Consider the following 12,440-nt stretch of genomic DNA (forward strand, 5'->3'; position numbering starts at 1 on the left):
AAATATAATAGTGGCTTACAGAAAAGTGCAAGTTATTTTTATTTATCTGAACCTCTTCAGAAGTATTTTGCTTTGGGGCTGACATCTTCACTGTTAAATATAAGAAGATTTTTCTGAGTGGAATGATGGAAAGTTGATATAAAAGTAACACAATAGTTACTGAACAATTTATTGATTTCAACAAAGTCTGTGCACTCAGCTGTTACTAAGATTCATATCACTAGGTGCTGTGTGGGAAGATGGATGAGGAAATGAAGGGTATTTCTGTAGCTCTTGGTAGCTTCATTTTTTCCTAGTTGCTATTTCTTCTTTCTTTCTTACGGAAGTTCTGTTTTTTATGGCCATCCCAACTGCCTTGCCTGGTGTTAAGTTGGTGCCAGCGCATCTCTTTTCTTTTAAAGATCAATGACAGGCTGGCTTTGTCTTTTCAAGAAACTTTTAAAGTTTCTGGCTCAGCTCTGTGACCCAGAAGCCTGTCTTTATTTTCCTCTTATTTCTCAGTTGACTTGTGTCCACATTTAGTCTGTTGGATATTTAAGTAGGTATTTCACGGGAGTTGGGTTGGCTTTAGATGATTATCAGCTTGTGGCTTTAGCTAGTTGTATCCCTTTTTCAGTTATGCATACATGCCGACATGATTATCCGTCTTCTTAATAGTTTGATTCTTCTGCCTCTTTTCTGTATGAAATTCTAAAATATACTTTATGTTATAACTGCAGGGCCAGGGCTAGGGTGAACAAAGAGGCACATATGGCCCAAAATTTAAGGAGACACTCATTCTCAAGGGTTGGGTAACCAGCCTTCCACTTCATGACGCTGAGAGTGAGCACCTCTTTTGCCTCACCCTGGTTCTGACCCCATATAACCCTGACTGTAGTAGGTTACAAACATCTGTATAACTAAGACCTTAAAATGAACTCTGTATAACAGCTTTCATTTGGAGCTTGCTTTGACTTTGATGCATCTAAGAATATAGAAGTGAGAGTCAATGCCATGCCTGCAGTAATTTGACAGACCAGAAGTTTCTCCATAAGCAACATTAGCCAGAATTTTGAACCATGTTATCTAGGTTAATTACAGTAGGTCACTGTTTTTCCTGTTATGACATGGCTTGTCATTAAGAAGGTCTAGCAGAATCCCTCTCATGATTAAAATTTTTGCTAAGCTTGACTACTGGTCTGGCTGACACTATGATATATAAAACCACCTGATTCTGTCAAACATTTGATTAGAACATGATGAACCTGTAACCTGCTGAAGATCAAGCATTTTGTCTGTGTCGCTGCCAGTTCAGTGTGGGAAATACTCAAGCTTGTTCAGCTACCTGCTCTTCTGGTCCCGTAGTCCTCACACTGTTCCTGAGAAATGCCTTAGAGGTGACTGTACTCCACTTCCCTCCCTGTACTGCCACCAGAATAGCTCTTTTGATTGTGGGGTTTTTTTTTTCCTGTTTCATGAACTGGATAGAGTTCTGTGTAAGAGGTCTACATGGAAGGGACTCACTGAGAGGGGAACCAGCCATGAAGGTGGAGCAGTACTCTACAAATTAAATATCTTGAGCTAAAAACACTCTCTTTTGCTTCTTCTGTTCCTCTTACTAGATAGCTTTCCCACCCTCTTAAAAGTCAGTCTGCAAAATAGCCTCACATGTTGGTGCTCAGGGTTCTTTACAGAACAGTAGTCTCTGTTTTTGTTTCATCTTAAAATATTTTCATTCTTTGTTTTTAGATGCCAGTGAGAGCAGGTGCGAGCAGGTGAAGACACAGTTTGGAGTTGGCCTGAGATCTGGGGGAGAAAATCACCTCCGGCTTCTCGAAGGAACCCCTTCTCTCCAGTCATGTTGGGATGCCTGCTGCCAGGACTCTGCCTGCCACGCCCTGTGGTGGTTAGAAGGGGTGTGCATTCAGGCCGACTGCAGCAGGCCCCAGAGCTGCCAGGCTTTTAGGACAGACTCTTCTAATTCCATGCTGGTGTTTCTAAAAAAACTCCAAACTGCAGATGATTTGGGCTTTACACCTGAAGATGATGCACCTCATATTTTGGGGCTAGGTTGGAGCAGAGCGTCTGAGAGGAGGCAGAGCCCTCTCAGTGCTCCACTCAGACCCACTGTATCTTCCAGTAACCAGCAGAGCTTAATGAGGAAGCTTCAGAAGAGAGAGTCTCCTGATGAAGTTAAAGTTACTCCTGCAGTGACACAGCATTCTGAAGTGAATGACTCCAAGGAACTAGGTCATCTGAATTCCAGTGGCTCCGAAGAGGTAAGCGTATTATGAGTAAGGAGCAGAGAATCCCTTAAATCTGCTTTTACATTTGGCACACCTAGGCAATGGAGCTGGTGCTTGTGGGCAGTGCTCCTAGGCTGAGGCGTGTATGTCTAAAGCCACTTGCTGTCATCTTCATGGGGGCTTCCCGGATGAACAAGTGTAATTTGACCTGAGTGATGTTCACTCCATACAAGTCTGACCATTATTTGGTAAAAGCAGAAAGCTGCTCATTTTCTAGTCAGAGCTGGTTCTTGGCTGTAGGTAAGTACCATCGTGGGGGTGTTAGTCTCCACCAGCAATTCTGCAGTGATTTCTGCCAGATTGCAAGACGCTTGACTGATGTGGTTGCAGTCAAGTTCTCCTCTCCCCCTCCCCCATCTCCTCCAGTAAACACATTTCTTAGGAGGTAGCTTCTATTCCAGTTCGAAATAACCATGGTTGGTACCGCAAATTAATACCTCACCTGCTGGGCTAGGGAGTCAGATGTGGCCATTAGCCAAGAGGTCTGTCTCTCCGGTGATTTCTTACCAAGCTTTGTATGCCAAGGGAGATACCACCAGGCGAGTTTATTCTGCTTATTTTTCTTCATTGTTATTCTTCCTGAGCAAATGATTAAAAGGAATGACTCACTCTGTGCTCAGTCTCCCTTGATTGCTCTGACTTATTTTTGTATTTGTTTTGTCCTGGTTGTCTCTATCAAGTTGAAGCCAGAGTGGGGAGGCAGTACTGCATGCCAGGCACTGTGTGTGCTAATCATTTCACCATGTCATTTTGTTTAATTTTCATAGCAATATTTCCAAGTAGGTGTTATTAACCCTGTTTTACTAGTGAGGAAGTGGAGGCCTAAAGAGGTTAAACAGTTTGATCATGCAGCTTGGAAATAGCAAACCTAACATTGGAACCCAGGTTTAATGTTAAGAAAAAAACCTTTTAGTGCAATATTAGAGGTATAGTCTTAGACTTAACATGCCCATAAACACTTACAGACACTTATCATCAATGTCAGGTACTTTTCTAAGCACTAGAGATATGTAAGTAAACAAGGCGTGATCTGTGCCCTCAGGGAGTTTATTTACAGTCTAGTGGAAGCTGAGATATGAATATAGAAATTTACAGTAGTGTATAATTATTGCATTAGTAGAGTTGTGTACACATCACAACAGGATCACACAGAGGAAGTGATCCACTTGTGCGCAGGAAGATTTTACAGAGATGTTTCACTTGTTTCTCAAAGGATGAGTAGGATTTCACTAAGGGATTAAAGGTAGCAAAAAACATTCTGGACACAGGCACAGGGTATGCAAAGACTTAGTCAGCAAATATTGATTGCACATTTATTAGTACAAGGTACTATACTAAGTTAGGCACTAGGAATATTATAGTAAATAAGATAAACATGATTTCTCCCCTAATAGAGCTTACACTCTTGCAAGGAAAACAGACATTACACTTATAATAATTAAATAATTATAAGTTTGCTGCAGGTTGTGAGAGGGTAAGTGCAGGGTTCTGTAGAGCATCCAGTAGGAACCTAATCAAAACTCAGGGGTAAGGTTAGGCTACTAAAGACGGAAAATTTAATCTGAGACTCGAAGTAGAAGTAGGAGTTAGGGAAAGAAACAGGCCAAGAGTATTTCAGTTAGAGGGGATAATAATTTCAAAATTTGTCAGGTGGCAAGATCATGAAGTTGAAAAAAAAATGAAGTTGAGAGAGACTTGCTTTAGCCAAACAGAGCAAGAGAGCTAGTGGTGGGAGATGAGATGCTTGAGGGATGTGCAGAGCCTTGAGGCCTTCTTAAAATATTGGTCTTTATTTAAGCAGAGAATGACATGATTTAGATATGTTGCTGTCTGGTGAATGGACTGGAGAAGGGCAAGAGGATACATGGAGCAGTCAAATAGGATGCTCTTCAGGCAAGGAAACCATTGCCTTAAAGATGGAGGTTGAAGATACAGGAAAGGGGTAAACAGCAAATCCCTCAGAGCTGTGGTTCTCAAACTTTCATATGCATCAGAATCACCTGGACGCCTTGTTAAAACATTTCTGGGCCCCAACTCAAGTATTTGTGATATAGTAGGTCTAGTGCAAGGCCTGAGAATTTGCATTTGTAACAGGTTCCTGGAGAATGATAATGCTGCTGGTCTGGGAGCCATATTTCAAGAACCATTGCCCTTTAGGACAGGTGCGTTAGAGTGGAACACAGGATTAGCTTTGAGCAAGAGGAAAGACATCTCCTTCATTGTGATAGGAAGGAAGAATGGGTGGATATAAGTATAGATAAAGTGGTTTTGAGGTTTGGTAGAGGACATTGTGGTAGTTCTGTTATTGTTTTATTTTTTTTCTGAAGTGGGGTAGAAATATGTATCTTCATGTCTGAGTTACCAAGAGAAGAAGCAAAGGTAGCTGAACTGGGGATAGGTATGCAGAGGCAGGAAAATCAGAGGTTTAGAGAGAGTGATAAAGGCCTGAAATAGTTATTAAGAAAGGTAGGACAGGGCAGACTAGGTAAAGAAATAGAAGAATTCTAGGCAGCACTAACGGTGGAGACCATGAATTTACAAGAGTGGTACTGAGCTTTAGAGTTGTGTGATTTTCGTCTTCGAAGCTCTCAGCAGCCCTGTCAAGAAAAGGCTGATAGTTTGATTCATCCAAGATTGCAACTTTGCCAATCTTGTATGAAAGGAAATTGGGGCATGGAAATTGAGGTTGTTGTCAAGACAGCGGTTGAAAGAGAGAGTGTAAAAAGATAGGAAAAGAGTTAAGATAGGAGGGGCCAACAGAGATATGATAGAGGAGATTGGATATTCAGAGCTTTTGCTGATAGGAAGCAGACATATGGGGCACAGCACAGGCAAATGTGAGTCCTGGAAGAATAGGAGGTAATGAGGATATTTGAAATTAAGTTTTTGGAGGTGAAGAAGTTCTGGTGATCACAGGATCTAGGGCATAGCTGTGGAAGAGGGTTGCCGAGGTAGAGTGGAGAAGACATTTCTCAACAACAGGGAGCTCAGAGAACATGTTAAATGAGTTATCCGTGTAGACATTGAGATACACTTGAACAATGGTGATGATAATAGGAGCAATAGCTAATGTTTACAGAGTGAGCACTTCCTATGTGCCAGGTACCATTCTGAATCTTTTGCATGTATTAACTCTTTTTAATCCATGTAACAAATACTGTGAAGTGCTGTTATCATCTCTATTTTATAAACGAGGAAGCTCAGGAAAAAAAAGGTTAAGGAGCATGGCCAAGGTAACATAGCTAGTACATGGTTGTATTAAGACTGGAACCCAGGCAGTCTGATTCTGTCCAGAGTCTGTTCTCTTAACTAGGCAAGGACTTGGGGTGAAGAGGAATTGTGAGAGCCAGATGTCAAAGCCATCAGTAAAGTAGGAGGAGTAACTAGTAAGTTGGGAGATGACGGCTGTGACAGTTGAAACTGTAGTTCAACAAGATGGCCAAGGAGGTGAGGTTTTTACAATGAAGATAGAAGAGTAATGGTTTGCAAAGAGCATTGGGAAGGGAGGCAGACAAAATAGCAACCCATCCCCAATCCTAGAATAAGAAGTCAGGGACCAGTTTATGGGCCAGTGACCTGTGTGGTTGCACAAGTCTCCACGCTTAGAAAGGCCCTGTTTTTTGTTTCATGCTTTACGGTTATTGTCCTGAAATTCTTCGTAATTTTTGAACAGTTGATCCTACATTTTCATTTTGTACCAGATCCTGTAAATTATGTAGCCTGTCCTGTAGGAGGTATAGGGAACAAAACATGAAATGATTGAGCATATAAGCGACTTTTTTTATCATGGAGTGAAATAACAAGGCAATTCAGTTCAAAGAAAAGGAGGTTGGGTATCACAGGAGAGGAAGCATAGATGATTATAGGGATACCAGTTTAGTGTGGTACATGCTTAACAACTGTTTTTTTCCCTAGAAAATAAAAACAGGCCCTGAATTGTAGACTTAGCCAGTTTCATAGTGTAAATATTATTGCCATAACCAATTTCAAACTACCAACATGGAGTCCCTGAACACAGAGTTGGGAGAGATGGGCACAGTCAGCACACTAGAGGATAATTATGGTCAATAAAATTAGAAATAGATCAGTAAAATGAGGAACATGGCAGATTTAGGCCTGACAATCTCCTGAAAGATGGTGAAAATGTAAACTGAGGCCTCATAGACTTCAGGTGTATGCTGGAAGGAAGATCCTGTGTTGGCCAGGGAGTTCTTTTTCTTCTTGTTCACTGATCTCAAATTTTGTGGTCTAACATGGAGAAAGGGTGGATGTTGGTGGGAGAGAAGGGTATTGAACTTGAAGTATCCAAGAATGGGAGTGGGCTTTTTGCACAGAGGCATTATATAGTTTGGCATTACACATTGAGAACTGCAAGAATGTTCAAAAATGGTGCATAGTGAAGTGCAAAGTGAAGATCCAGGCAATTCGTATTCGACTTTGTATGCTGTGCTTAAGAAAGCCATGACGGCTTTGGAAGGGTAATAGGATCACCTTGTACATTCGGAATGGTTAACTGGTAGGCATTTCTTTTAGGAGAGGACTTGGAATTCAAACTTCTACTTAATCCACTAGGAAAGGAAGAGAAATATATACGTGGCAGATCGTCTCCTTATAATTAGGGATGGCTGGCTAGCAGCACTAGTTTCTAGTTCGTACTGTTTTCACTAAGGTAGGTCAAGCAACTCTGTATTGAAAGTGGGGAAAGAAAGTGTATCATAACTTGCTCTTGTCTTGCCTGAAATGCCTGCAGAGTTGCACAGGGCTAGTGTTGTGAGTAGCATTTTTCATTCTTTGGGAAATGTATGTATATTGTATACAAGAGAAGGTATTGTAGAGCTTTTGCAATTCCAAAAGTGAAAAGGAATATCACCAATGTATTCCCTTTTCTCAACTGAAAGAAGGAGAAGCTGCTTAGTTTAATTACTGCATCTGCTCTATGCCACAAATCTCTGAATTGTTAGCAAGAGGATCGTGAAGGCGTCTTGATTGGGTACTGGAACATTTGCAGTACAAGCATTTCAGCCACTGGCAATTATTGCTGCCAGTCCTGCTTTGTGAAAGCAAAAGGATCATTCTCTTTGAGTCCAGGAGATGAAGGTCCAATTAGGTATCCCTACATATAAAGTTTGACTTTAGGAAAGCTGACATCCTCTTCTCTCTACCACCCAACTCCCTGTTTACAGTCAATAATTATAGCATTTCAACCCCCTACAAGCAGTGGCTTTCTGTGGAACAAATGACTGAGTGGATAAATGAGCCAAGTCCTTGGACAGCTCTCTGCAGCCTTTTTTCACTGAAGAAAACTCTTGTGCTGACTCTTAATAAGGCCAAAACTACCTCTTACCAGGAAATCCAGGCGTGGGGTGTGGGCAGCAACGGAGAAGAGCCTTGCATAACCAAGCAGTTCTCTGCACTTGTTTTGTTTTGGTTTGTTTATCAGGGATTTTTGCTTGGTTGCTTTCTTTTGGTTTTTAAATCTTTCCTTTAGTCCTTTAGGCTTATAAAATTTTTGCCCAGGGTTTATTTATTCTTCTGGTTATTATTTCCTGGCAAATTCGGAATCCCTCAGGGCCTACTTTTTTTCCAGATTCTCATCCTTAGTTACCTGAGCAGAAAACACCAAAAATTTTTTTAGCTCCAGGCCCCCTTCAGCTCTCTGGCATGTATAAACTATGGGTTTCTGACCCTTCAGTGACCTAGGCCCTTCCAGTATTGTCGGTGTTTGTATTCACCAACCCCACCTCCCCACCCTTCTACTCTTACACAAGCAGCTTATTGCATGGTGGGAAAACCTGGTCAGCCCGTTTCCTTCTGTAGGATTGTGCAGAAATTCTTGCTACTGTACTTTTCCTTTTTCTAAAGTATTAGTGCTTAAATTATAAAGGCCTTTCTTTAATTTTTTTCACCATTGCTGCTCACTTTTTCCTGTAATCTACTAACAATTCTGGTTCTCTTATCTATGTATCTGGTTTTACTCTGTGAAATGAATTTGAAAATGTGTTTGTTGATCACTTTGTAAGTTAACTTACAAAACAAGAGGTGATGAGGATTTTAGTGTAAATTCATTAACAGATCCTTGCTAACTGGCCGAACTTGAGCCATGGTAAAAATGTCTCAAAAAGCAGCCATCCTTAGTTAACAACATTCCTTTCATCATTCCCCCCTTCTCCCTTCTTTCGTGGTCTTAATTTTGTCAGGGAGACCTGAGAAGACATAACTTTGTAACTGACTACTACAAACATAAATCCTGCCATATTCTTTAGCCGCATCTTTAGTTGCTAAGAATTTGCTTGGGATGTGTCTTTCATACCCCACTGGCTTTGCTAATATAGGAGACGCTGCATTGTCTCCTTACATTAGTAGGATTTTGTTTGTGGCAATAGTAGTTTTTATTTTAATATAGTTGTATTTCAAATCAAAATGTGCTAAGAATGGAATTTTTACATATCATTCTTCTATATTAAGTAGACACCAGGATAGCATGTATCTTACTAAGGAAGGTCTGTACCTGGACTGTGATGATAGGATCCAGGTAAGTATCAGCATCCTATGTTAGCTCTGAAGTCTCCTACTCAAAACAGAATAGCCTGTAATAGAGGGTTCTTGTTCATTTTGAATTATGGCATCAATAACTGGGTCTGGCTTGCTTGATTTGTAGAGGGTAGTCCCAGAATAGTGGTGAGGAGGAAGGAGGAAGCAGCAAGAGGAAGGAGGGAGAGAGAAATGAGAAATGAGAAATGGAGAAAGGGAATGTGAATAGAAACATTTTACCATTCTGAATAAAAATTCTTTGAAGAAGGCTCACGTGTACACCTGGGGCATGGTTATATGACTTATGGTTTGCTCAAAATTAGGTTAGTTTTTATGACTTTGGTCAAGTGCCTAAGGAAATTCCACCCAAGTGTCCCCAAACCACTAAAAATTTCATTTTTTTATCTCCTTTTCCTGTTTCTTTAAAAATAATAAATAGTAAATGAAGCTGTTTCTTTAAAAATCTGTCTGCCTTACTTAAAATATTCATACTTTTTTTACTACTTCTGGGAATCTATTCTAAAGCAGTCATTTATTTAGAGCTTTGCACATGATGATGACATGCTGTTTACTTAATAAAAATTGGAAGTACTCTGTCTAAGAAGGGGAAAATGGATGTTGTTGTATAGTCATTAAAAATATATGTTTGGTTGCACAAATGGCTTTTTTTGTTACTCTCTTCTACTTGCCACTCCAGCCATGCTTGAATGTTTACTCTTCCATGGACACCATATTTCTTAAAAACAGCTTTATTAAAATATAATTGACATATAAATTCATGTTTAAAGTATACAATATGACTAGTTTTGATATATGTGTATACCCAAAAACCATCACCACAAAAAAGGATATTCATTACTTCAGAAGTTTCCTTCTGTCCCTTTTTAATCTTTCTTTGTCGTCCTTATCTCTAGGCAACCTCTGATCTGCTTTACAGTAGTATAGATCGTCAGGGACTTCCAGTCAAGATGGAGGTGTAGGTAAACATGGCTCACCTCCTTGCATAGCCACAGCAGAAATTACAACTAATTTATAAAACAACCCTCACCCAGAATTATCAGAAAGTTGAGCTATATGGTTGTTGTTTAACAACCAACGAATTAAAGAAGTCACGTTCATCTGGACGGGTAGAAGGACTGGAGATGTGGAGATGTAGAATGGGTGGTAGCTAAAAATCACGAGGGATGCCTTGGGAGCAAGGGATTCCAACCCCACAGCAGACCACCCAGCCCAGGATTCCAGTGTCAGGAAGGTAAGTCCTCATAACTTATGGCTACAAAAACCAGAAGGGGTTGGAGTGGTGGAAGAAACTGTGGGATTCTCAGGAGTCTCCTCTTAAAGGGCCCGCAATGGACTTAGGGCTTATTCAGACCCACTCTTTCTCAGCTCCAGCACTGGGACAGCAGCTAGAAGGGCACTAGTGGCATATGGAGAGAAACTGAAGTATCTAGCATCAGAGTGAGTGCTGGGGTACAGCTTCCTCCCAGACAGGACTCCAGAGGCCAGGCAATGGCATTATCTTCTTACTGAGTCCTCCCTTACGTGGAGCCACAGAGTGGTGACACCGTATCAGAAACTCTGTCAACCAGGTTCATATGGGCTGCCCTGCCCTGGCAATTACCTAAGGCTCTGCCCTATTGAACTTAATGGTACGCTTTTCTACAATAGGTCATGCTACTAAGAGAATCAAAAGCAGCTCAACCTAGTACACAGAAACAAACACAGGGAGGCTACCAAAATGAGAAGACAAAGAAACATGGTCAAAATGAAAGAACAAAATAAAATTCCAGAAAAAGAAGTAAACAAAATGGAGATAAGTAACCTGTCAGATGCCCAGTTCAAAACACTGGTTATCAGGATGCTTGAGGAACTTTCTGGGTACTTTAACAGCATGAAAAAGACCCAGACAGAAATGAAGGTCACATTAAATGAAATAAAGAAAAATTTACAGGGAACAAATAATAGAATGAATGAAGCTGGGAATCAAATCAATGATTGGGAACATAAGGAAGAAAAAAACAGAATAGTAAGAAGAAAAAAGAATCCCCCCCCCCCCAAATAATAAGGATAGGCTAAAGAACCTCTGGGACAACTTCAAATGTACCAACATTCGAATCATAGGGGTGCCAGAAGGAGAAGAGAAAGCAAGAAATTGAAAACTTATTTGAGAAAGTAATGAAGGAAACTTCCCTAATTTGGTGAAGGAAATAGACATATAAGTCCAGGAAGCACAGAGAATCCCAAACAAGATGGACCCAAGAGGACCACACCAAGACACATCATAATTGAAACACCAAAGGTTAAAGATAAAGAGAATCTTAAAAGCAGCAAGAGAAAAACAGTTATCTACAAAGCAGTTCCCATAAGATTGTCAGTTGATTTCTCAAAAGAAACTTTGTAGGCTAGAAGGGACTGGGAAGAAGTATTCAACATGATGAAAAACAAGGACCCACAACCTAGATTACTCTGTCCAGCAAAGCTATCATTTAGAATTGGAGGGCAGATAAATTGCTTCCCAGACAAGGCAAAGCTAAAGGATTCATCATCACCTAGCCATCATTATATGGAATGTTAAAGGGACATTTCAGAAAAGATCAAAACTATGAATGTTAAAATGGCAATACATTCACAACTATTAACAATTAAATCTAAAAAATAAACTAAGCATACCAGCAGAACAGAAACAAATATATATATGGAGCTCATTTGGTAGTGGAGATCAATTTGTGCTCCTTGATCCCCACACCTTTCCAGATGGAAAGTCCTTATCTGATTGAACCTCCCTGCGTTATTTCATACAGGTTGCAATTGTCCCTTCTTTCTTATTAACACTTTCCTATTTTTTTCTTCTCTCCAATTATTCCTTTTTAGTCAGTTTTGTGGGTCATTTCATCTGCTCACATCTTAAACATTGGTATTCCCATTGGTATTTTGAACCTGTTTCCTTTATTCATATGTTCTTCATGGGTAAACTCATTTATTCCCATGGCTTTGGCTTCTATCTTTGGGAACTTGATTCCAACTCGGGGGTCTCTATTTGAATTTCCCAGGGGTACTTCAGATTCAATATGTCTGAAACATAACCTACCTGTTATTTTCTTAGAGCCAGTCTGTCTTAGTTTTTGACACTGCTATAGTTAGTCCCTCACTCAAGCTAGAAACATGGGAGTCATGTTAAATTCTCTTCACCAAGCCCCAGATGCATTTCAGCTTCACAAATATAGTTCCTTAATATTTTAAAATCCATCCCTTAGGGGGAATTTTCAGTAACAGTGGCAGAATAAAGTGGTCTCCTGAATTCTCCCACACATAATAATTATAAAATATGTAAAAATTGTATTTAAAGAAACTGGAAAGGATCCAAAAGCAGGCAGAAGCTAGAGAAGAGTTTACTCTTGAAAAACAGCAACTGGATGTGATAAGAATTATGAATTTGCAGCTTTTGAATTTTTTTTCCTGGGGGCATTAACTAGCCCTCACAGCCAAGGAAAGTGGCAGTGGAGAAATCAGTCTGACTTTCTTATGGTGACAAAGAACAGAGTTCAGAATAGAAAAATTACCTGGAAATATAAGGGGAGGTGCCTTCGAAAGTAAGAAGGTGAAACCCATAACCTGACCATAAAC

General features: G+C 40.2%; 1 protein-coding gene across 4 annotated transcripts in view; it reads left to right on the top strand.

The window, feature by feature from the left end:
- The window catches only part of KIAA0319L (KIAA0319 like), a 95,131-nt gene that overhangs the window by 33,567 nt on the left and 49,124 nt on the right, over positions 1-12,440 (top strand). For all 4 annotated transcript variants that reach the window (XM_053660317.1, XM_053660316.1, XM_053660315.1 and 1 more), the window contains exon 3: positions 1,729-2,258. In XM_053660317.1, the coding sequence (XP_053516292.1) occupies positions 1,729-2,258 (530 nt within the window). The remainder of the gene's footprint in view (positions 1-1,728; positions 2,259-12,440) is intronic.

Source organism: Artibeus jamaicensis, unplaced genomic scaffold (assembly GCF_021234435.1).
Source record: "Artibeus jamaicensis isolate MK-2021 breed Jamaican fruit bat unplaced genomic scaffold, CSHL_Jam_final scaffold_847, whole genome shotgun sequence".
Taxonomy (NCBI): domain Eukaryota; kingdom Metazoa; phylum Chordata; class Mammalia; order Chiroptera; family Phyllostomidae; genus Artibeus; species Artibeus jamaicensis.